The 26,490-nt window shown below is 40.5% G+C and overlaps 1 protein-coding gene across 1 annotated transcript; it reads left to right on the forward strand.

Moving 5' to 3' along the window:
- Positions 1-10,430: 10,430 nt before the first annotated feature.
- IL33R (interleukin 33 receptor) lies at positions 10,431-26,490 on the forward strand. The gene is made up of 11 exons (XM_004435867.3): positions 10,431-10,567; positions 11,416-11,586; positions 12,123-12,333; positions 13,231-13,405; positions 13,502-13,664; positions 14,988-15,059; positions 16,792-16,933; positions 17,027-17,172; positions 22,092-22,238; positions 23,252-23,419; positions 25,982-26,490. Exons 2-11 carry the CDS (start codon positions 11,526-11,528, stop codon positions 26,377-26,379), a joined length of 1,683 nt encoding a protein of 560 aa, XP_004435924.2. The 5' UTR covers positions 10,431-10,567; positions 11,416-11,525; the 3' UTR covers positions 26,380-26,490.

A 26,490-nucleotide genomic window follows, 5' to 3' on the forward strand; every position in this document is an offset into this window, starting at 1 on the left:
GTAGCTTCATCTTAGATCTTTCAAATAGAGAAGGTGGTGGAAACTGAAGTTGACATTTGTTAACAGTACAGTTAATCAGTTTCAATTTATCAGTAACCTGATTCCTGTGTCTTAACCGATAAGGAAAATAGGTTTTTAAAGAAGGGTGGTTATTGTATTTAGCATAGAGCTATCAGAGAAATTCGTTTTTAGAGTTAACAAACTCGGTCAGAGGAAATTGAGGAAGACAGAGCTCAAGTAGGACTCGCCAATGGTAAGTACCCTTGGGGTGTTTTTAAAAAACACTTTTATCTCAAAGGGAATGGAATTTTAAAACAGAAATTTAGGTTAAAAACAATAATTGCTGTTTATTTTTTGTTTAAGAAAAAAAATAGTATTTCCAATGGGAAAACCAAGTGACATATTGATGAAGTCCCTTGAAGTCTTGTTTGTATAATATGGAACTTTGGCTTCATGTATTGGAAAATATCTGGTGGAGGGTGGAAGGAAGGGGGTCTTGCAGTATACAAACAGAGTGCTCATATTCCAGAATTCTTCTTTCTGGAATTCACTAAAATCCAGAAAGGGAGTCTACTCAGATGGTGGAGAAGGGAAAAGACCTTAGGAAGTAGGAGTGACTGGGCACAAGGGGTGTTGGAGAGGTCTGTGGTGTGGGGGAGAGGAGTCAGAACCTTCAGGGAGAGGGAAATATGGGATGGAAAATGAGAGTGATGGATATGAGGAGGGGGCTGGTGAGGACCGGCCTTTTTTGGGTGGTGGATAGGGAATGAATAACTGATTTAAGTTCACATTTGTCACTGGTGCCTGCTTTGAAACTCTGGTTGATGGCTCCGTTCTTTTTCTCTCTGAAAGCTGCCAACAAAGTGTGTAGAGTTAAATATGGCAGAGCTGGCCCCCAAAGCCCTACCCCTTGAGCGTCAGTTTCTCCTTATAATTTCCTTCAGGAGCAGAGAAATGGGAGGTGTGCTTCTCTCTAGCTGTAGCAGTTTTTACCAGTTCTTGAGGCCAAACTATTCATGTGTCATTGCCTCCCAAATCTCGGTATGGACACTATTATCCCATTCCTCCTATTCTATGTATAGTATTTGAGACAGAAAGCTCTGGACTTCTGCTGAACTGCATTTCATCCCTGCTCTCACACTGATTTGATACAGGACTCTAGGCAACTCATCTAACCTCTTTAATTCTTGTATTCATTACCAATAAAACCAGCATGTTAGTACTCACACAGAGCTCGGAGGATGGTTTCTAAAGATTAATTGGATATAAAGTACTTACTGCAGTCCCTAGCTGACAGTAAATGCTTAATGATATCAGCCCTCACCATTGTCATCATTTTTTTCCTTTCCTGCTCTGGGAACTTACCTCTGTTCCCTGCAGACAGGCTGTCGTAGCTGCTGATTTGAACTTTACAGGATCCCCAGCAGGACATCTGGCTCTCTTTGTTCTTGAACATGATGTTTAGATGAAGAGATTGGTCTCAAGGTACTTTTCTAACAATGTCTCTGTGTTTGTAGATGTGGACCAATAACTCAAGCAGATCTGGGTTGTCTTGGGTATTAAGATACCTGCTTTTCTAGTAGGAGAACTCTTCATCCATTTCCTTCAAAATATTTGTCCTGTGACAAATATTTGTCTCTATTTCCCTGCTCATCGCTCCACACTTCCCAGCTTTCTGTGAGTGCAGAGACAGACAACTGCAAAGGAGAGGGTCTCCAAAATTTTGGGTGACATCGATATCCCAGGGCAAATGCACTTCAGTGGGTGGGGCACAGTGCAGGAGTCTCCCAGCAGTGGTGATGCTAAAATTGTGTGAGTGAACACGTGTGCGAGTGTGTGCATGCAGTAGGGTCCTAGTTCAGGGTGTAGGGAAGGGTCTCTCTGGTCTGGAGCAAAACTCTAACAGCAACCAAGTCCAGGTCCCAGAAAGAGGAAGCGAAAGGGCTAGGCAGGTTGTCTGGATTCTAAACAGGGTCGTTAAAAATTTTTCTAAATTTTATTGTGGTAAAAACTCTTAACATGAGATCTACTGTCTTAATAATTTTTTGAGTGTATAATCCAGTATTGTGAACTATAGGCACAATACTGTACAGCAGATCTCTAGAAATTATTCATCTTGCTTAACTGAAACTTTATGCCTGTTGATTACCTCCCCATTTTCCCCTCCCTCAGTCCCTGGACACCACCATTCCACTCTTTAATTCTATGTATTTGGCTATTTTAGATATCTCATATATGTGAAATCATGCAATATTCGTACTTCTGTGACTGGCTTATTTCACTTAGCGTTAACGCCCTCAAAGTTTAGCCTGAATAGTATTCCATTGTATGTATATACTAAACTTTCTTTATCCATTCATCTCTTGATGGACATTTAGGTTGTTTCTACATCTTGGCTATTATGAATAGTGCTGCAATGAACATGGGAGTGCTAATATCTCTTTGAGATCCTGATTTCAATTCTCTTGGATAAATACTCAGAAGTGGGATTGCTGGATCCTATGGTATTTCTGTTTTGTTTTGTTTTTTTTTTCATTTTGTTAAAGGGAATTTTTTTTCTCAGTAACTTTATTGAGATAATAATGGTTCATAACATTGTGAAAATTCGGGTGTACAATATTGTTTATCACTTTCTGAGTAGACTTCATCGTGGTCACCCCAAGTAGTCTAATTATTGTCCGTCACCACACCTATGTGCCCCTTGTCGGGGAAGAGGGAGAATCCCCCTCCGCCCTTTCCCTTAAGGTTCTTATGCCTGGCCAAATAACTAAAAGACAGGTTAGCAGGAGAAAATAATACCAAGTTTAATAACATGTATACATGGGGGAAACCAGGGAAACTGAGTTTCTCCACATAATAGTGGCAATTCTCATCTTAAATACCATCTTCAGCTAAAGACAAAGGAGGATGTTGGGAGTGGTAGTGGTTTGGGATTTCAGAGGGGAAGAAGACAATTCACATAAAGAGGGAAATGTAAATGTTTGTCAGACAGTTCTCTGCAAGGCCACCTATAGAGAATGTGGCCAGAGAGACAGGAATTACAGTAATCAAGAGTATGTAGATTTAAGTCCTCTCCTTCCATCCTGATAAGAGTTTCCAGAGATAAGGCCATCCCCTTTCCCTTCCCAGTACAGAGAGGGAAACATCTTTACAAATGTAAATATTTGGTAAACAGAACTTTGAAAAGAATGGGCTCAGCAAGGACCCTACCAGTCTGTCCATACCCAGCGTTAAATTCCTTTAGGCAGTTAGTGGGGGAGGTCAAATGTCTGTCAGAGAAAATAATCAAGGTAAAGAGACATATTTCAGGGTGATCAATTTTGATCTCCCACACCCTTTACCCCTTTCACCTGCCCCTCACCCCCTTCCCCTCTGGTAACCACTAATCTGTTCTCTTTATCCATGTATTTGTTATATTCCACATAGGAGTGAAATCTTGCAGTATTTGTCTTTCTCTGTCTGGCTTATTTCACTCAACATCATACCCTCAAGGTCCATCCATGTTGTTGCAAATGGGACGATTTTATCTTTTTATGGCTGAGTAGTATTCCGTTGCATATATATACCACATCTTTATCCAGTCATCAGTTGAGGGGCACTTGGGTTGCTTCCACAATTTGGCTATTGTGGATAATGCTGCAATGAACATAGGGGTGCATAGATCTCTTTGGATCATTGATTTCAAGTTCTTTGGATAAATGCCGAGTAGTGGGATAGCTGGATCATATGGTATTTCTATATTTAATTTTTTGAGAAATCTCCATACTGTTTCCATAGTGGCTACACTGGTTTGCATTCCCACCAGCAGTGCATGAGGGTTCCCTTTTCTCCATGTCCTCTCCAAAATTTGTTGTTTTTTGTCTTGGTAACTATAGCCATTCTGACTGGTGTAAGGTGATATCTCATTGTTGTTTTGATTTGCATTTCCCTAATAGTGATGTTGAACATCTTACATGTGCCTGTTGGCCATCTGTATATCTTCTTTGGAAAAATGTCTGTTCAGATCCTCTGCCCATTTTTTGGTTGGGTTGTTTGTTTTTTGGTTGTTGAGTTGAATGAGTTCTTTATATATTTTGAAGATCAACCCCTGGACAGATAGGTCATTTGCAAATATTTTCTCCCAGTTGGTGGGTTGTCTTTTCGTTTTGTTCCTGGTTTCCTTTGCTTTGCAGAAGCTTTTTTATTCTCTATTTTTAATTTTTTCAGGAACCTTCATAATGTTTTCAGTAGTGACTGTACTATTTTGCATCACCACCAACAGTGTTCAAGGGTTCCAATTTCTCCACATCCTTGCCAACACTTGTTATCTTTTGTTTCTTTGATAATAGCCATCCTAACAGGTGTGAGGTGATATCTCATTGTGGTGTTGATTTTCATTTCCCTGGTGGTTAGTGATGTTAAACATCTTTTCATAGACCTGTTGTCCATTTGTATGTCTTTTGTGAAATGTCTATTCAGGTCTTTAGTCCATTTTTTAATTGGGTTATTATTTTTTGTTACTGAGTTATAAGAGTTTCTTATATATTTTGAAAATCAATCCCTTATCAGATATATGGTTTGCAAATATTTTCTTCCATAGGCTGCCTTTTCATCTGTTGATTGTTTCCTTTGCTGTGCAGAAACTTTTTATTTTGATGTAGTTCTATTTTTCTTTTGCTTTTTGTCTATTTTTCTCTGCTTTTAGTGTCATATCCATGAAATCTTTGCCAAGACCAACATCATGAAGCTTTTCCCCTATGTTTTCTTTTAGGAGTTTTAATGAGGACTGGGCTCAGAGAAATGGAGAAATAAGGTAAGGAAACGGACCTGGGCAAGAGCTTCCAGCTTCTCTGGGACACAATTGTCCTTAGCACACTTGTAATAACATAGCAGCAGCAGCAACAATAATTCTTTAATGAGAACATGCCAAGTGCTTTCCGTATACCATATCCTGATGTTCTTATGATAGTTCTGTGAAGTAGAGGTGAAACCCAGACCTGGTTGACTCAAATCCTGTGCATTCAACCACCATGCCACGCTAATGCTGGTGAGAGCTTGGGCTCACTACAGCAAGACTGAAAGTGAGTGCGAGAATGGTTGGGTTGAGTCTGTGGAATGGGCTCTGGAGCCACGTGTGGCTGAACCTCAGGTGAAAAGGGAAAGTGTTCTGATGAAAAAACGTGGATTAAAGATGGTGTCCACTAGAATGTAACTGAGATTTAGACAAGAGCTTATAACTTATTCCCAGGGTGGATGGATAACGAACCACAGACCCTATCCAAGACTGCTTGTCTTTTGACAACTTTCTTAAACATGAATTAAGTGTGGATATTAGGTGCCTGTTTGAGCCCACTCGAAGCTGGTAATCAAGACGTCCCTACACCTTTCTTTCAGAAGTCTTGTAGTCAAATCGATGAAGGGACTGGGGTTCAGTCACTGTGCACTGGAACCTCACCCTCTTGGCCCCACTGCACCCAACTGAGGCTCCAAGGATGGGGGCTTATCCCTGAGGAAAGGGAATGGGAAGATGCAGATGCATCTGAGGTTCCTGGCTGCCCTCCGCATTTCTCACTGTCTGCCCACCCCCAGGACCAATCAACACTTTCTAACCCTGGGTTAGTTGTTCACAATATATTAGCCACTCTCTGCTAGAAGCTTGGCTTACTATACATTGGTATCTGGATGTCTTCAATTCACCATCTGAGCAGTAACCTTGAACTCTTAGAAGATCACAGTCTCTTGATTCCCGTGTTCAGGAGGGAAAAGTTTCCGTGGGTTTCACCTCTCTGTAGGAACAGTGAGCATAGAAGTAAAGACCTAGGCTTCAGTTGTGAATTCCTCATTTTTTTTCTCGTCTTGAGCAGGACTCCGGCAGATTCTGGGCTGGGATGTTCAAAATCACTTTTTATTCATTTCAGTGTTTTTTGAGCATTGTTTCCTGGAAATTTAAGCATTTTCCCCAGAACAGGTCTCTGTTAGATCACTGCTGACATAAACACCAATTTTTAAAAGAAGACATCAGAGAAATTACTTGTTAGAGGAATTTTTTAGTAAACTAGCCCCCATGCAAAGTGATTAATATTTTCAAAATGTGATCTACATTAAGCTTTATGAAACTAAGACATTCTTAAATCATGGTGACCAAACAAATGACCTTAGAATGGGTTTGGCTCCTGCTGTCATTAAGGGGTATTTTGAGCAAATTAAAGGTTTAATTCAAGCATGCCTCCTTTGATTTTTCCTTTTATCTGTCCTTTGGTATATGTTTGTTGCCACTTTAATTCTCCTTTTCTTTCAATCTGTCAGTGGTGGTTTGTGCCTCCTGCCTCTGGGTCAAATCCAGGGCTGATTCACTCATCTTCTATTTCTATTTCCACCTTTATAATGAAAGCATCCTTAAATATGACATTCTTATAAGCAAAAGGATTCAATTAAGTAAAAATATATTTGGCAAGGAAATTAATCTTCAACAGTAGACCATTCATTCATTTGTTCATTCAAAAGCTGTTTATTGAGGACCAACTCTGGGGATACGTATGCAAACAAAACAGAAAATATACATGTGATGCATCAGTCAAGTGTTTAGTACATTAGAAAGTTATAAAAGCCATGGAAACAATAGAACAGAATAAGGGAGATTGGGAGTGCTGGGTGAGTTGAGGAGGAGGGTAGACCTCATTAAGAAGGAGGTGCGGGAGTGAGCCACACAGAGGAAGAGAATTCTAGACATAGGAAACAGCTGTGTAAACTTCTCAGGTGGGGTGTTCACAACATTGTGAAGGTACTAAATGCCACTCTATTGTCACTTTAAAATGTTTTGTTATGTAAATTTCACCTCAATAAAAAAAAAATCAGAAGCAAAAAAAAACAAGAAAAGAAAATTGAGTAGTCCGGCTAAGCCTCATTGAGAGGATACAGTTGGAGCACTGACTTTGAGGAGGTGAGAGAGTTCACCTTGTGGGTGAAGAAGAAGCCATCCAGACAGAAGGAAGAACAAGTACAGAGTAGGAATTGGCCTGATGCATTCAAGGAAGGCTAAGGAGGACCCAGGCTGGAGAGCAAGAGTCAGAGAGGTGATGGGTGGCCTCAGATGACGTGGACCTCATAGCCGCTGTAAGGGTGTTGACTTTTCCTCTGGGTGAGGTGGGAAGACGTTAGAGGCCTGTGTGATTCAACTTAGATTTTAACAGGGTCTCTAGAGCCTCTGTATTAGGAAGAGTCTGAAGAGGGGCATGGCTGGAAGCAAGGAGAACAATTAGGAGCTCTTGTTAAAATCCAGGTGAGAGACGATGGTGGCTCAGACAAGGAAGGTGGCAGTGGACGTGGGGAGAAGTTCTTGCAGGTAGGATGTGCTTTGAAGGTGAAACCAGTAGGCTATCCTGATGGCTTGCATGTCAGATATGGGAGGAAGTGAAGAGTCAATCATATATGGAGAGTTTTGGCTTGAGCAACTGAAAGGATGGAGTTGCCATCTCTGAGATAAGGAAGACTGTGGGAGAAACTGCTTTTCTTAGGGGCGAGACAGAGGAGGAGGTTTGGAGGAGAACAGGGGTTTAGTTCTGGAGATATAAAGGCATTGTTAATTCCAGTTTGTCGTTGAATGTGTACCAGTTTCTTCTAATTTTTGAAGAAGAGAATTGGGTGAGGCCAAAAGGAGGATAGAGGGAGGCAGCTGAGCATTGAGTATCGCTAGAGTTAGGAGTGTGGCAAAGAGGAATCAAAAAGATAAGTGCTTTGTCCAAGGTGGCACAGTGGATGGAGCTGGGCCCAGAGCCTTCTGCTGAGGCTCAGGCCAGGGCACCTAATGCCCTTTGCTTATTTCCCCTTTGCTTACTCTTGTGAGAATTATTGAGAGACAATCTGACCCACTGAAATTCATAAAAGTTTAACACAACAAAAATGTCCTAGCTTTTGACATGGTTTACAGTAAGATCAGGCCACAGATGGTCAGCTCTGGAGTGTGTTAAGAGGCTTACATGCTGGTTGAGCTGTGACACCAGGCAGGACAAATGAATAAGCCTTACATGACAACTTCTAAGTTACGAAATATTTGGGTTCCACATTCCAAATACAAGTGTTTGGTTGTAACTCTGGAAATAAAGAGTTCTTTTTGCCTGTTTGTTTTATATGTTTTAGTGGAAATGTCAGAGTATTAGATTATACATAAGAACATGCAAGATGCCAAACTGTAACCCAAAAATCAGAAAAATTATGGCCAAATTTGGTTAGAGTAACTTTGAAAATGATGACTAGTTCTGAGAAGTCTTTGAAAGAAGGTTTCTGCCAGAGAAACAAGCAGACACTGGAAGATTTCTGACTAACTTTGCAAAAATTCTTGGCTGCTCAAAATGTCTGTTTTATTTATATTAGAAGCCCTTGCTTTTCACATTTTTTCTGTTAAGTTGCTATAAAATACTATACTTTTATGTTGGATGGTGTCATAGTCATATGGTCATAGCCAAATGGTTTAGTTCTTTATAAAGAAGAGGCTTAAGGGAAATTAGACTAGTTTATTTTGTTTAATAACCTAGTCGCAATTTTAAGAAGGAAGCTTGACCCCTCTAATCTCTCTTTTTTAGTTGATATCAGGAAAAAGAAACCTAGGCTTTGAGGTTCAGTAAGTCTAGTTTCACCCCAGCCACAACTTGGCTAAATTGTTTAACCAGTCTCATCCTTGGCTTTTTATTTTAATCTATAAAATTTTGAATGATGTTGGTGATAAGTACCACACAGTATTATACTTTGAATGAAAGGGCTTAATGGTTGAATGGATGACTGAATCATTTTATAATAACTGTTAGACTTTATTAAATGCTTCTGCAAGATTTCATGATGATTATGTTAAAATAATTGAAATCTTATTTTTAATTAAGAAACCTTATTTAAAACTAAGAAACCAATGTGAATGAGGCCTAGCCTGATAAATAAATGACTAAATTTAATAAAATTTTTTAAGAGTTGTTTTAGGATACAAAATATAAGTTCCTAGTCAAGCATAGGCACATTCACGTTTATATTTTTTTATTTAACAAAATGTTATCTAGAGCTTACCATGCCCTGGGCACTGTTCCAAGCTCTTCTACTCCTGATTCTGTGGTCTCACTGCCAAAACTCATATGACCTTGATAACAAGAACTTTGACAACTAAGTCAAAAGTAGCAATGAGCAGATCTAGTTCTTTGAATTTACGCCAAACATCTCACGGCGAATCTCTCAGTGGTGACAGGACTTGGTATCTCTTCCTCTCAGAGCGCATGACTGATGTCTGAAATCTAGCTAAACCCTGCGCAGATAGGGGGGCCTTCTCCAGAGCATTGACAGCCACGGGGTGGGTTGTGGGGTGGGGATGCTCTAGCAAACTCCAAAAGCCTACTAGAACTCTTCTTGTGTGACACCTCCTCTCTTAACCTTCCTCACTGGCGGCAGTGTAACTTCATGACCAGGCATCTAGCCTTTGGAGCCAGCCTGCTTGGGTTCAAATTCTGGCTCTATCTCTGAGCGGTATGTGACTTAGACAAGTTGCCTGTCCTCTCTGTGCCTCAGTGTCCGTATCTGTACAATGGAGATAATAACAATAGCACCTGCCTCACTGGGTGGTGGTGAGAACGAAGGAGTTAAGACATGTAAGTCACTTAGAACTGTGTCTGGCATAGAGTGACTTCTAGAGAAGGCTTAGCTGTTATTATATCATTCTGCTGGTCTGGAATTCGTCCCTGAATCCTTCTAGGATGTGATGAGTTTTAAAAGTAAGTTGAATTTACTCATAATAAAGTCACACCAGTTATGAATAGCTAAAACCAGATTTTGCAATTAACATTTGTTTTACATGGAGCCCAAGAGTTGAGGGTTATGGTTTTCCTTATTGCTGCCCTTGAGGTAGCCTCCTTCCATTTCTCTGAATTCCTTAGAAAAACATCCTTTTCCATCCAAACTGAGAGCCCTACAGGAATTTAAATCTGAGGAGCTGAAATCTGTTTTTGGATGAGACAATGTCACATTCTGGACCATCAACAGAATACTAGCAAGCCCCCATAAAGTCCTGCTTACTTCTCATTGCTTGTCCCCCCCTTTTTGCTTTTGAAACTCTCTGCACCGAAGCTGCCGAAACTGGCTGAGTCTTCCTAACTAGTGTCTGCCAAATTAAGCATCAAGGAACGTCTGGAAGGACAGTCTCAAGGCCCCAAGATTTCAAGATCATTTACACCCCGAAGTATAATAACAGCAGGGCAGTAAACAACAAGCGTTATCCAGCTTGAGAAACTGATGCTCAAATAGGGGGAGGTGATTTGATTACTTCCTATAAAGGGATTATTCAGTGTTGTCCTCGTGTTTAAATGTTTATGCACCAAGGTCAAGAATTCTTGGTACATGATGCACCAGCATTTTGAACAAATAATGAATTTTGGCTAAAAATCAAATTTCAGGGTGGGTGGAGTGGTGAATTGCAGGATGTCTTCGAGTGTTTCTCCTTTAAAATAAAAGAGCGAGTGCATGTGAGGAGGCTGCAAGGAAGGAGCCACGAGACCTGGAAACTCTTCTAACCTCAGTCATTGACTTGGAGTTCATTCCCTTCTGTCCTCCAGTTTGGGTAAGCATCAATTACTTATCTAAAGTTTAATAAAAACCTTTCCACACATGTAAGAAGAAAAGTATCAAAAATTCATGCTTAGTGGAAATGGGCTTTCTTGAAATAAATTAAGGGTTGTTGTGTTTATTCTTCTATTTGTACATTTCCATATTGGCTCCATCCTACCCCTGACTTTTTAAGAAAAAAAGGTATAGTTACATGATTCTTTTGCTAAAAGAAAAAAAAAGTATGTAACTATTTTTCGCAGACCTTCAACTATTCTTAGAAAGCCTTTGGTGAATTGTGGGGACAACTGGGGCAGGGACCAATTGTTGAGGGTTTGATGTAGTGTCCAGGGCAATTATTCGATTAATGTTTTACTCGTCACTTTCCTGTATTACTTAGTTGCTTGGTGAAGACTATTGGCATGTGTGCCTGAGTGTGGGTCACCTGTGTGTGCACACAGCTGCCAGCCTGTGTGGATATCTGTGGTTTTATATTAGCATTTATAATATTGTTATTTTCTAGGGTCTGTTGAGTTTTATGGTTTTAATTTTTTTCAAAAATAGAAAGTCATTTTCTTTCCTCTTAATTTAGCTTCTTTCAGTCCACTGTCAGGGGACTGTGAAATAGCATGACCATTGTAAGGCCTACACGACCCAAAGGTTCAGTAGGAACATGTGCAATGATGCATGTCTGAAACCCTACTGTTATACATATTTATACGTCATAAATACCTGTTGATTGATTAATTCTCCTGGCGTGTATTGAGCAAGTAAAAATCATAGCTGTGAATATTTTGGTTGTGATTTTGTATGATTTATTTTTCAGTAGAGACACTGATAGCTCTTTCCATCTGTAAATCTTAGGGAGCACCATTGACCTCCTAGGGGAGACCTTGACCATCATATGTAACAGATTCAACTTGAATATTCTCAACAATCAGTTACCAAACTTGCTCTAGATTGCTAAACTGAGAATGAGACATTGGGTCTTGGCAATTCTAACAGTTCTTATATATTCCACAGCAGCTAAGTTTTGTAAGTATTGCTTTTCAACTAAAATTTAAAAATTTTTAAATTAATTAATTCCAAGAATGTTTGCCTTGTTTTAAACTGCTTGCTTCCAGCCGTTCCAGCTGAATTCTATCTTGGAATATTCATTTATGCTCTACAGTCATTCTTCATCACAAATCTGTTAGGACAAATTCTTCATAACAAATATATCATAATTTTAGTTTTACATATTCAAATACGTCAAAATTTAACACGATGCCTGCACATAGGATGTATTGTAAGCATTTTAGTTGACTGACAACATTCTTTGTGTAGATAGACATGGCTGCTTTTCCATTTGAGGAGTGTGGGGGGTTTGGCTCCAAACTAATTCATTAATCTGTGGTATCTGTAGAACATTTCATAAGAGATTTTAATCATTTGCTTATTCTTTCTCAAAGTATCACAAAGTATGACCATTTCTAAATTTAATCCTAAAAGGGGATATTAAGAATATAGGAATTGTAATCTTTTGGTATGATCATTTCAGGATCATATTTATGTATATTTTTTATTTGCAGGCAAATCTTCCTGGGGCCTGGAAAATGAGGCTTTAATTGTGAGATGTCCTAGACAAGAAAGATCTCGCTACCCGGTAGATTGGTATTACTCAGAAACCAACAGAAATATTATCACTGAGCAAAGAAATCACATATTTGCCTCAAGGGAACGTCTTAAGTTTCTCCCAGCCAAAGTCAATGATTCTGGAATTTATACTTGCATAATCAGAAGGTACTATCCAGACAGCCAGCATAATCTTTGGGCTGCTCAAGTATAATTGCAGGGACTGGTTTGAAGCCCAGTTAGAAAAAGACCTAGCTTTCCTAGGGACAAGAGAACTGAGCGTGCTCACTCACTTTGGGGTGGAAGTAAGAGCAAACCAGCACAAAAAATAGTGACCCACATGATGGGCATCACAGAGGCCTTGGTAGGGGCAAAAGGGTACTTCCCAGTGCCTTAAACCTGAGAGACAAACTCAAGAGGCTTACCTGAGATTGTGTGCCTGAAAATTACTTCCTCTACATATAAATGTTAAATGCTTTGATTTTGTGCCTCTATTTGGTACATACAAAATGTCTGATGAGCTTCCTCAAAAGGCAGGTGTAGAGTTAGTTGTGTATACTTGTGTGTAGTTAGGTGCCCATGTTCTGAAGTCAGGCAAGTTTTAGTTTCAAATTCATGCCCTGTCACTAGTTAGCTGTGTAATGCCTGCAAGTTATTTCTCTGTCCCTCAGTTTCCTCATCTGTAAAATACATGAAATCACGTAACCCACTTCAAAGCATTGTTTTGAGAATAAAATTAGGTAATGTTACCACCATGAATGGTACACAGTAACCTCTCAATAAATAATATCTTTATTATATCAGGTTCTTGGCATTATAGCAGATACAGTGTATAAAGAAATGGTGAGGGAGCCATTTTTAGGGCTACCGTAGGGGTTATGTTTTATCTCAAATGTAACAAAAAAGTATTTAAAACTCTAGATTTTAATGATCATTTTTAAATAAGAAAAGAACCATTATATATCAATTATTTTGAGAAGAAAAGCAATATTAAGTAAAAGCTAGAGTTGGATGAAGTTATCTCATAATGCTAAGTAACTTTTTAAAATTATTTGATTTTAATAGTTCTACCGTCAATAAGACTGGATATGTGAATGTCACCATATATAAAAAACAACCAGATTGCAATATTCCAGATTATCTGATGTATTCAACAACATCTGGATCAGAAAAAAATTCCAAAATATATTGTCCTACAATCGACCTCTACAACTGGACAGCGCCTGTTGAGTGGTTTAAGGTAAAAGGAAATTTGGGGGAAATAGAGGAAAATTACACAATTAAAACAGATGCAAGTGAAGAATTACTGAAAATGGAATGGAATTTTTCATTCCAGGATTGTAAAGCTCTTCAAGGGTCAAGATACCACACACACAGGACATTTTTGCTGATTGACAATGCAACCAGCAAGGATGCAGGTGATTATACGTGTAAATTTATGCACAATGAAAATGGAGTCAGTTACAGTGTGACAGCAACCAGATCGTTCACAGTTAATGGTAAGTTACTGAATTTAACAAAATGGAATATTTGAAAAAAGATAACATGAGAGAAATGGTAGCCTTCTTGTTGATTTTTCTGTACTTCATCCTCCTCCCTGAAACTTCCTCCTACTTCATCTTACACCTTCTCTACAATGATGGAAAGAGATTTTCTAACTGCACTATCAAGCTTTAAGAAATTTCAGCAGGAGATTATGCTACTAAGCCAAAGCCACATGTTCTCTCCTCTATGACTTAATTTTTCAAAGACAATGTGATATGAATGATAACTTAGTTAACTTTTTTGGATGGCTATACAACTATTTGGAGGGCAAGGTTAACTTTCCTTCTCCCAATTTGTTGTCAGAGGTTCTGTTAATAGAAAAATACCTATTTGATCTCTAATATAACTAACTGGATTAGAAGTTTAGTGAGAAGCTTTTTAAAGGGATACATAGATGTTGTTGAGTGGTTTTCAATCCTGGTTTGCAATGGTTTCGACATCATCAATGACCTCAAGTAGGTCACTTAATTCTAAAAGATTTTTTCAAATTTATTAAGTTCTATAAAAACCTGTTCAAGGGCAAGATTTTTACAATCAAGTACATCAAATCTCCAAAGAGTCAAGGTCTCCTTAGCATAGTTTGAGCTATGGATGTAGGTCAAGTAGCAGGTGTGTGTGTGCCAGATTTCTTAGAGCAAACCAGCAATAGAGAAAAGTTTTGTTTGGGGTTTTTCAGTGCTCCGCCACTCTCAAATAGGCATTGCCAGACCACATTTCTATGAGAGCCTCTCACTGTTTAACATCAAAACCTGCAAGGGTCCCTCATCACACTCTCCTGAAATAAATGAGAATCAAACAGTACTCCAGATGACTCCTTTTTCCTTGTCTCTAGGCATCAGTGTCACAAGAATTAAGATCTCATAGACTGGGCCACAAAAGTGGAATGCTGTGGGCAGGAGAAGTGTGGACTGAGGTGTTTGTCATTTTCATGGGTCTTGTGAAATCTTCTTCCCTGTAGTGTTATGCTTATTCTGTAGAATTGCGGTTTTCTAACAACTGCTAGGTCATGCAAATAATTTACTGGGTTGAACTAACATTCGTTTTAATGATATAAAAGAGAATAAAAAATATCACAGAGTATTGTAGGCAGTAAAAGAAAGTATTACTTGAATGTTTTGGTTTCATTTGTGTGTGTATTTGTTGCCATGGGTTATTGTCAGAAAAGTTTGACAAACATTGCTTTGAAATAGCATAGAAATATGAAAACCTAAGGTTTGTATTGATGACCACCCAAAGCTCCCCTAATATTTATATTCTCTTTTTGTCTTTGATTTAAGATGAGCAAGGATTTTCTTTGTTTCCAGTAATTATAGCCCCTCCACAAAATGAAACAAAAGAAGTGGAAATAGGTAAGAAAAATTTAAGAGTGCTGTAAATGTTGCCTGGAAAATCCTTCCCTATGACCCCTGAATTCCCCAAACCAGGGTCAGGCAATTGGCATAGTAGATCTTGAGGATTAAATGAGATGCCGTGAGCGCTAATGTTGGGAATGTGTGGTCACAGCAATACGCAGCATGTACATTTGCATCACACTTTGTAACTCATGGTGCTTTCCTGTGTGCCATCTCATTTCATTCTCACTCTGTCCTGGAGGTAGGTATTGTTCTCACTTTATGCTTGTGGTTACTTAGGCTCAGAGAGCATCAAAGACGTGCCCAAGGTCATGGATAATCAATGATAGAAGGATGAGAACCCAGACTTTCTGACTCTGTCCTTTCCTGGTTCCTCGCTAGTAGTGGGCTACAACTCAAAGTTCTTAGCATGTAAAACAATGACCTGGTCCTCACCCAATCCTGGCCCATCTGCAATTAACCCCATGTGCCCTGCGTCCCCACCCCATTGACCACCTCACGGTTGTTACAGTGATCTGCAGCATTTCCACATTCTTCCCTGCTTTTGTGCGTATTGTTCCTCCTTCTAATCTCTCAACACTAAGCTCAAATATCACCTCCTCTGTGAAATCCCCCATACCACCCTCCTTACCTGCCAGAGAGCACGACCTGAGCCTCCATCTGATCAAGTCCAGGGGCACCATTTACATGCTCAGCGCGGCAGCCGTGCTCACTGCAATGATATCCCCCTCTGTATTCCCATGTCACTTTGTCAATCTTTCTATTAGAACACTAGAATAGCTTGGGTTCTAATCATTTGTTTATATGCTTGTCACCTTCCGAGAGACTCTTAGCTCCTCGTCCCTCTTCAGATGCCTAATTCTTGACACAGGTACCAAGGGCTCAGTAAGGATGGCTGAATGCATGTCCCAAGGCAGGAAGGCAGCCCTTATGCTTTCAGTTCTGAAAGGAGGAAGTCTCAAGTTAAAGGAATTGGAAAGGAGAATGCTCTTGTTGGATGATTAAATACTGGGCTTGTAGCTGGGTCAGGTAAAACACAGTTTTACCAGGGTCGGCCGGGTGGTGCAAGTGGTTAAGTGTGCGCGCTCCGCTGCAGCGGCCTGGGGTTCACCAGTTCGGATCCCGGGCGCACACCGATGCACTGCTTGTCAGGCCGTGCTGTGGCGGCGTCCCATATAAAGCGGAGGAAGATGGGCACAGATGTTAGCCCAGGGCCAGTCTTCCTCAGCAAAAAGAAAAAAAAGAGAGGAGGATTGGCAGATGTCAGCACAGGGCTGATCTTCCTCACACACACAGACAAAAAACAAAAAACAAAAACAGTTTTACCAACGAAAGTAGCTTATAGAGAGATGAAGAGAATTTGGTAGGAGGAGAAAGGTGTGGGAGAGAGAATTTAAAAAGAAATTCCAGTCTATAGTAAAGGGAAAGCCTACATTTTAACATGGGATTGATGAAGCCGGAGTCATTTGCCTCTTTAGTTCCCACTGCATGTGAGAGGGGGGTGGGATCTGAGCTTCAACTGGAACTGAGTGAAATGAAGCTCATGGGAGAGACGGAGGAGGCAACGTGAGGGCAGAGGACGATGGAGGTGCTAAAGACGAGGAGGGGACACAGGAATCAACTCATGATGCACACTAGCTGTTCAACAATTTTTTTTCACATTAAATGAAATTAAATGCTATTTGCAGAATTTAAGTTTATTGGTGTAATTTCTTTACTTCTCCTCTAGGAAAAACAGCCAACCTCACTTGCTCTGCTTGCTTTGGGAAAGGCTCTCAGATCATGGCTTCCGTCCTGTGGCAGGTGAACAGAAGCAGAGTTGGGGACGTTGGTGAAGCAAGAATTCAAGAGAAGCAAGACCAAAACCAAAGGTATTTTGATACTGAAGTGAAAACATCCCCCTCCCCTCCCACACAGTTTGCAACTGCAAAGTAAGCACTGAAAGTAACAAGTTGCCTTCTTAGTTCTAGCAATGAGCTGACTTGTCTAAACACCGTGCTGACAATAGCTGCTGTGACAGAAGAGGATTTATCGCTGAAGTACGAGTGTTTGGCCCTCAATTTGCGTGGCTTGAGAAGGCACAGCATAAGACTAAGGAGGAAAAGTCCAAGTAAGGAGTGTTTCTGAGACTGGTTACTCGAGTTTGCTGCCTCGATTGTAAGCTGAAATCATTTTCTTAGAGAACAGTGTGTTGGAATGTGGTTCCAGAGGGATCTAGCAAGACAACGGAAGTGGCTCGTCTCATAAAATATTCTTCTCCTCTTGGCAACACTGACCAATTGCAGTCTGGGCTTCTCGGAATGTCTCTGTGTGTCTGGTCGCCTCTGTACTGTGTTACTCGCCCCCCCCCCCCCCCAGCTCCTCTCCCACCTACTTCTCTTGCTGGTTCCTCTTTGACACCCAACTGCTTCCTTGGTCATCCTTCTGTGCTCTCTAACTTCATTAGCTCTCTCTGTCTCACTGTATGTGAAAAAAAAACACACCAACCGTAACCTGTGAACACATTCTTTTGTTACCTTTATAACTTTCATAACATGTTATAAACACGTTCCCTTTTTTGACTTAATTTTTTGTCATAAAGAACACACATTTTTTTTAGCGAGGCTGGCAAAGAGGACGAAAAGGTGACTTATTTAACTATTGCCCATTCTAGTAAGAAAATCTTAAATGCTGCTTTGTAATAAGACATGCATTATCATTGTTAAACTTTATAATATGTTAAATTTAGGTGGAACTCATGCGACGTTTGGTAGCTCAGCCCGTTTCTGTATTGTGTCTGCTTTCAACATGCAATTCAGGTACCACCTCTTCCAAGGAGCCTTCCTTGACTGCCAGTTTGGATTATATACATCCTCTATGTTTTCTTATAGAGTTCTGTCTATATCACTGCACTCATCACACTTACAAAAATCTGTTTGAGAGTCTGCTCAACACGACTGTAAACTCCATGAGGGCAGGGGTGGCATCTTACCCATCTTTGCATCCTCAGGCTGTACTGCAGTGCCTGGCACCTAGCATGTGCTCAGTAAATATTTGTTGAATGAATAAATGAATGCACACCAAAGTTATCAAGGAAAACTATTTTTGTGTATTTCTATTTCTCTAGCTATAAGGCTTAGTTACACAACAAAACAATAACTTATATTTATGTTTGTTAAGTTGAATAACTTTCCTCATAAATTGGAAAGGCCAAATTATTTATTGCTTCCCTATAGTTTATGGTTTTATCTAAATGTAGCATGCTTTTACTGATTTCATTATAATTTGATGCAATAAAATACTATAACAAATATGAAATGACTACTCTTCAATGGATTAATTTCAGACACTATATATAATCTTTTAAAATGTAGCATGCTGGGGCCAGCCCGGTGGCATAGTGGTTAAGTTTACACGATCTGCTTTGACAGCCTGGGGTTCACAGGTTCGGATCCCAGGGGCGGACCTACACACCGCTCATCGAGCCATACTGTGGCGGCATCCCGCATATAAAATGGAGGAAGATGGGCACAGATGTTAGCTCAGTGACAATCTTCCTCAGCAAAAAGAGGAAGATTGGCAACAGATGTTAGCTCAGGGCCAATCTTCCTCACCAAAAAGAAAAAAAAATTAACATGCTCTTTCACAAATAATTGGTGGCATATGGAGGCAAGGTAGAGCAAGTGATCTGTCTGGGTGTAGGCAACAGGAGGATACATGGTCTGTAGAGAATTCAAAACAGTAATAAAGCCATCAAAGAGTCATTGTGCTTTCTATTATCCGCATTCCCAGAAAATGTTAAAGTCAGTGATGACATAGTCCTCCTCTCGGCGGCAGACTGCTTCTTCCTCCCACCCCCTTGGCGTGTCACTGCATGCAATGATGTCAGCAAAAATCATTTTACAAGCATTTCCTTCCTGAGAGCCTCTCAATTTCCTCACTCGTTTGCATTTCCAGGCAAAGACATCCTGTTTGCTACATGAAGCATTTAATTCGGTATAAAAGGACGAGGAGAAAAATATGATATTTTTATACTTGTCATTTCATGTACAACTATATAGAAATTATTTAATGTGTTTGTCAAGTAGCCAAAGGGAGAATTAAACTCTGTTTATGCTCCTAAGTGGGGCGTAGCCCAGATTAATTTGGATCAACCCACAAAGGTACAACATGATGAAAAGGATTGGGGATCATGAGAAAGCAGACCACCAATTTGATGTGGTTGTGGTAAGTCTTGGCCTGCCATGGTGCTTTGGTATTTTTCTTGTTTTAATTTCCATGTTAACGGTTGATTTGTAAGTTTTTATAGGACAAATAGAATCATGACTACTGTAAATGATTTTAAGTGCTATCGTGTTCTGTGGGTTGTCAGGTTTCCGCCAATTATAACTGTGTCACCCGGAACATGTGGACCACATCATGTTAGGGCAGTGTTTGTGGGGCTGGTGGGCACAGTGGATCCCAGAGGAAAGGGGAAGCCACACTCTGCACCGGCACTGCCATCACATCCTTATCCCCATGATTTGCTTATGTTGTCATTTAAGAATGTTCTTTGGTTACCTGTGTATTGGAATTGTTTTCATGTTACATGTTCTTGCTGATTTTGTTCCTTCTAATTTATTTGTACTTGCTACTTTTCACCTGTTTTTCTTCAAATCAACACAGCTATACTCTGTTTCAACAAGTGTGTAAATTAAACAAAAATTGTTGCTACTGCTGTTGAATTGTCACAATGAATTCCTTTATTTCTATTCAAAGAATAAAAGAAATTACAGCACTGACTAGAATTTTAAAAACAAAAACTTAAAAAGCCTATGCCTCAATATTATTAAATAAATATTTGATGCTCATAACAACACTACACATTTATTCATTATTTCCTATGTACCAGGACCTGTCTAATTACTTTTCATTTAATTTCTCATTTATTTTACCAATACTCCATAAAGAAGAGACTATCATCTAATTTTTTTTTTGGTGAGGAAGATTGGCCCTGAACTAACATCCATTGCCAATCTTCCTCTTTTTGCTTGAGGAAGATTGGCCCTGAGCTAACACCTGTGCCCATCTTCCCCTATTTTGTATGTGGGATGCTGCCGCAGCATGGCTTGATGAGCGGTGTGTAGGTCTGCGCCTGGGATTCAAACCTGCAAACCCCAGGCCACCGAAGTGGAGCACACAAGCTTAACCACTACGTCACCGGGCTGGCCCCACGATCATCTAACTTTTTAGATGAGGAAACTGAGACAAAGAGAGGTTGAATAACTTGCCAGGTGCTAGAGTCAGAGAGCCAGGATTCAAACGCAGGCAGTGTTTTCCTGTTTACAAGCACGTACAGAAAGTATTTAGTATTTAGTCATCACATGCAATAATTAATTATACATTTATAAAGTCACTAACACTTAGAAAGATATTGAACTTCAACTTCCTTCAGTGTCTTGGATTGACTTCTTTCTTCTAGCTGAAAACAGCCAGCCACATGCACAGCTATACCTCACAGCAATCTGTACAAGAAATATAGATGCCCAGCGTGCATCCAGATAGGATTTTTAGAAAGTGAGCTAGAGAAGAATCCTGCTGAAACGATTAACTTAGGGAGTATTTTTCATTTAAACCGATGACAGTGCAGACAATAAGCTCTCTGCCAGTTTTCAGTCTGTGCCCCCTAGTTTTGAATCACTTCACCTTAGTCATTCTTGATTTCATGGTGCTAGATACTCAGGGAGCTGATGAAACATTGGAGGAATTTGCAAACATGGGACAGTGACTTTCAGTAGCAAAATCGGGAGCCCATGCTTTGAGACTTCAGATGAAAAGGAAAAGAGAACTATGTGGCCAAGTGTCAGCGAGATTCTTCTCACATTCATCTTTAAGTGGGACTATTTGTAAGATAGGATAGTTAACAACTCTAAAGAGGGAAGTAAACTTAAAACAGCCAAAGATACTATTAATGAGCACAGTTCTTATGTTCAATTTGTGCATACCTATTACAAGTTCTTGGAGATGGAGACCATCTTGCATATATATTTTGTGAAGCGATGAATACAGGATAAAAGTTCAGTGATGGCTAAATAACGTTCACCATAAGAGAAATAAAGGGTATGTGTAGGACCTGGAACCCAGTAATTTGACTTCTCCATCAAATATGCTTTAGAGACTTACATGGCTCTTGTTTCTTGCCTGCTTTCCTATGCCACCCACCCCAGGTGCAATGAGTCCCCAAGACCTGTTGATTCTTTCTCCTGGATGCCCCCAACAGCAGGCTTGTCCATTCCTTTCTCATTACGAGTTTGAACCCTCCTCATCCCTCACCCCATGTACTGCAGAAACTTGCCGTCTCATTCTACTCCGTGTATCTACAGAGTAGGTGTCCTTCCACAGAAACAAACCTCCCACTACTGTCAGATTAATCTTGCTTGAAAACCACTTTCATTGTTAATACCCTCGATACTCTTCGGTGGTTCCCATGACCTTCAGAATAAAGGCAAAATGCTTTATTGGAGCCTCAAGTCTGGTCAGAACCTAGCCCTGACCCACCTTTCTAATCATTTCTTCCACTATTTCCCCAAATTGGATTACTCCAGTTCCTCAGAAAACACACTCTCACCTCTGCCCTTGGGCTCACAGCATCCTGTCTTGCCAGAAGTACATTTCCTTTTTTGCAGCTACCTGAAGCTTACCTATCCTTCAGGAACCTCCTCCTACAGGAAGCCTTCATTGCCCAGTCCAGCATGGAATGAGTGCTTCTAAACACCTCTGCCAGCTGAAATTAATGCTTTTACCTCCTATCTTAGTTAAATTTGCACGTGTCTCTATGTCTTTTATGCTTTGAGTATCCGCTACAACGTCTAGCCTGGTGCCTTGCACAGAGGAGGGGCTCCAAAAATGTTCACTTACCGATTCTTACAGCAGCCACGACAATTCCAAGTAGGCATCTCATGTCTGAATCTCATACTCCCAATGGAGGCCAGCATTGATGTATTTGTTTTTTTTTACCTTGTTTTAGTAATAATAATGATCATTTTTGTCCTCGCCCTCTCTTTTGAATAGCTGATCATCAAAGCACCTACTACATACTTGCAGGATTTAGCATATTGTTAATGCTAATCAACGTCATGGTGATAATGTTAAAAGTATTCTGGATTGAGGTTATTCTGCTCTGGAGAGACATAGCCAGACCTTACAAAACTAGGAATGGTAAGTGGCAAGTTTCAAGTTTTTCTTCAAAAGAAAAGGTCCCATAATTGCTGTTGGTTACTTGTCTATTAATCTCTTAATAGCTGGGCTACTAAACCCAGATTCCCTTTTGCTTGCTAATATAGTATCAGTAAATCTTTTCTGCGTCTACTCAGAGAACATTCTCCATCCTGCCTTAGTGCCCCTCATGGTTCTGAGATTCATCTCAACAGCTCAAATATCCTCTCCGATAGGATTTCTGTCCTATGAACTCCCCGATAACAGAATCTTCCCAAGCCGAGAAAGGTTTAAACATTTTGGAAAATGTGTATTGGTAAAACTTTATGGAATTCAAAACATTAACAAAATTGTTCCTGTTTTCCAGATGTGACTAGATTAGAAAGGTCCATCAGAATGCAGGTGTATTTTACCAGAAACCCTGTTCCATACAGAGTCTTACCCATGCACGTATGCATGTGCATCAAAGAAGACAGTTCTGCCTGCTAAGTAGGAACACCATTCTTTCATTTGGAAGCAGATATACGTCAGATTTTCCATATGGTCCACTCAAATAAGGGCTAATTGTTTTATTTGTGGGAAACCCAGCCCCTTAAAAATTCTATCCTCTTGCCACTATTAGCCTTTAGCATTTTCACTTGCCCGTGGGAAGCATGGGGAAAACAAAAGATAAAACTGAGATCTATCCAGCACAGAAGAAGACCCCTTATCCATGACTATAAATACTTATTTTAATAGATTATTAATCAAAATTGACAATATGGTTTGAACTATACAGGACAGGATCTTGCCTATTCTCCATCATTCAGTTTGAGACAGTAAAAAGAACTTGGGGATTAAGTCTGATTTCCTGATGACATTTTGTGGCTGTAGGTTGTTGTCCTCATCTCTGGATTCTAGAATATTTTAGGGGATGGGATACACTCATCAGCTCAGTGAAAGAATGTTTACTAAGAGTCAAATGAGAATTTTAAAAAACCAAGTAATATAGTTGTACTTCTTGTTCTCATTTTCAGATGGAAAGATCTATGATGCTTATGTTATCTACCCGCGGAACCACAAAGATAGTCCAGAGGGGACCAGTTCTGTGGAGTACTTTGTTCACCAGATTCTGCCTGATGTTCTGGAAAATAAATGTGGCTATAAATTATGCATTTATGGGCGAGATCTGCTACCTGGAGAAGGTGAAGCTACCATATTTCAGGGCCAGAAATTCACGTTCATCAGAAGGCTAAGAGATAGGTGGTCTTACCTCTGCACTGGATAGGAATTGCAATTATTATTCCAGTCCTTATGAGCAGAGCTTTTAAGTATTTCTCTAGAAGAAGGAGACACTTACTCTTTGCTCCCCCTGCCGCTATCGCCACCCCCATATGAAGTCTTCACAGTAGCGTCAGTTATGTGAAGACAGGGTAAGGCGTCCTTGCTGTGTGGATTATCAGGGCACTGCCCCTACTTTACTTCCTGTGTCCTCCACTAGGATAACTCTGACATCTCTTAAGTCCCTCTAGAAGATTTGAAGGAAGACTTAAAAATCAAAGAATTTTGTTCTAATGTCCAGAGGCATTGGCTAAAAGATCTGAAAGGACTCAGCAAGTCTTCATGATTTTCCTTATATTGGTAAAACATTTGCAAATTTATATTCTTACAAGAACAAATAGAACTGTGTCTCCCGTTTCCTCATATCCCTTGCTGATTTCAGGTACTTTTGACAGTTGTGTCACAATTCCAGCATTTCGGTAGTTGCTCAGCTCTTCCCTCCATATTTATGTCAAGTACCTATGACCCCTCCTGGGAACCCTTCTTGAATTCCTCAGAGACCAGAAGGGTTTGGAATGTGAATGAGGCAGGGACATCATGAGCATAAGTCCAGAAAAGTAAATGTTTAGTAGACTGTGAATTTCAACTGGCATTCCTCCTGAAAAGAGGGAGTCAAGTGCCTATAGATTTAAAGGTATGCACAACAGGTGAATTTGGTTTGTCCTGGAATATTTTGGTAATGTTAAGAGCCGAGTAACGGCTTGGGAGACTTGTAAATGTACAATTCAGAAAAATGTAATCTGGGTCTTCTCTTGAGGCTTTCTTCTTCCCCCAGCGGTCCCCACTGGCTACCCATGCAAGTAGAGACTAATGAGTCACGGCGCTCAAACGCTCTCTTCATGTTCCACATCTGCTCAGGATGCTGCAGAGACTCCAATTGTTTGTCACGTCACACCATGTGCTACATGTGGCCGCAAGTCCTTCATCTCTTGTTTCTCAGGTCGATCAACCTCATTTCTAGTTACCCCTTTCCCCAGCCAAACGTGAATGCCAGCTCACTGATGCTCAAGCTTGCGTTGCCTTTCTTGTGCTACTTTTCATTTGGAAAGGTTTCCCACTTTCCCTGCCTTAAGTACATCCTCTGACCTTTCCTCAACCAAAGTAAAATAAAATCCAACAAAACAACACCAAACTTCACTCTTCCCTTACAAAAAGTTTATGACTGACTGATGCTGTGTATTTCTTCCCGTGCTTGCTATCTTCCATTCGCTTCTTCAAATCCACTCTGCATCCTCCTCCATCCAGAAGACCTGGGTGGTCGATCATTATGGAATCCATCACTCTCTTGCCCTCTGCTCCATGCTGGCTTTGGCCAGTGGGAAACACTGGCAGAGTTCAGAGGGCAGGCACATCCCCGCCCCCCTCCAGGTGGAGTTGCCAGGTTAGCTGTGCTCCTCTTCCTTGAAGCACGGGCTCCTGTCAGTTGGCTTTTCTCAGGCATTTGCACTCCTTGGGTTCCATAACTGCTTCCTCCCCTTCACGCCAGGAGGATGGTAATGGATCCCTGGTGTTGCCAGTTGTAGGGTTCTGCACCATCTCTTGTTGATTTTCCTTGGCTCTGCCCATGTCTTGCATAAATTGACCTTTCATTAAACTCTCTTTAGCCAGTCCTTTTGAGTGTGCCAAATGTTCTGTTAGGTTCCTGACTGACACAAAGTCTCTGTCTGGCCCTATTAAACATTCATTTCCTTATTTCCGACTACTATAGGAATTGGCAGTCTTTTAGCCGCTGCTCTCTAAGACCATCTTGAGTTGTTTTGTTCATGATTACATTTCCTTAATCATGCTGTGACCTCCTTGCAGTGAGAACTGGGTGTTTTACATGTTCTTTCTAAGTCCTCCCAAAAGTTAACTGAAATCACCATGCCTTGATGCTCCACAAACCCTGAGTTGATAAGGGGATTTGGTCTTTCTTAAGATTTTTCTGGTCTGGATCAAATCAGCTTCTAAAACAGAGACTATTGAGGGGTGAGGTAGATCCAGGACTTTGCTAGAGACTTTAGTCACTTCAGAGGAGCAAGGTTTCCTGAGTTTGCATTCTTTGAGAGTTAAAATTCCAAGCCCTTTTAAAACATGTAAGCTAATGTTCTAAGAAGAAATGTAGCTAATGAACCTGAACTAAGTCTCCCACTAAATCCTTCTACGTTCTCATTTAACTGGAAGAACTGTTTTAGTTAGCACTGCTCTACCTGGGAAAGAAGAGGGCCTTAGAGCTAATGTTCTCATGGTGAAACGGGTAAGGCGAACACAACGGGTCTCTATCCGAGTACATTCCCACTTTCCTGAATAAGCGAATTGATCACTGTCAGAATCTCACACCAGATTATAACAATGATAGATTTTTAAAAATTCAGAGCACTTATGATCAAAGCATTAGACTTCAAAATGCAACAATAGGAAATCTTACCCATGTCTTTCATTCCTAGATGCAGTCACTGCAGTGGAAACCAACATACAAAAGAGCAGGCGGCACATTTTTATCCTGACTCCTCAGATCGCGCACAGCAAGGAGTTTGCCTACGAGCAGGAGATCGCCTTGCACAGTGCCCTCATCCAGAATGACTCCAAGGCAATTCTTATTGAAATGGAGGCTCTGAGCAAGCCAGGCAGACTGCAGTTTGGGGAGCTTCAAGACTCCCTAAAGCACCTCGTGAAAGTGCAGGGTACCATCAAGTGGAGGGAAGACCACGTGGACAGCAAAAGGTCCCTGAATTCCAAATTCTGGAAGCACGTGAGGTACCACATGCCTGTGCCAAGCAAACCTCCAAAAAAGACCTCCAGTTTGGCTTCCTTGAGTGCCCACCGGCAGGAGTGCTTGATTTGATGTGCTAAAGCACCAGAATTTGTAGATCCAAACTCCTCCTAGTGGGGTTAAACCGCTGTATAGACACTGGGAACTGAGCCTGAGAAGTAGGTATGCCAAGGGTATTCAGGC

The sequence above is a fragment of the Ceratotherium simum genome, chromosome 40, assembly GCF_057802395.1.
Source record: "Ceratotherium simum simum isolate JZ-2026a chromosome 40, ASM5780239v1, whole genome shotgun sequence".
NCBI classification, from domain to species: Eukaryota; Metazoa; Chordata; class Mammalia; order Perissodactyla; family Rhinocerotidae; genus Ceratotherium; species Ceratotherium simum.

What these genes read in the sequence shown, in the direction of transcription:
- IL33R (XM_004435867.3), top strand. Translation starts at nt 11,526, where the DNA reads ATGAGACATTGGGTCTTGGCAATTCTAACAGTTCTTATATATTCCACA. An exon ending in AACAAAAGAAGTGGAAATAG is followed by an intron (nt 15,060 to 16,791) that starts GTAAGAAAAATT and finishes CTTCTCCTCTAG; the next exon opens with GAAAAACAGCCAACCTCACT. An exon ending in AGATCTGCTACCTGGAGAAG is followed by an intron (nt 23,420 to 25,981) that starts GTGAAGCTACCA and finishes TTTCATTCCTAG; the next exon opens with ATGCAGTCACTGCAGTGGAA.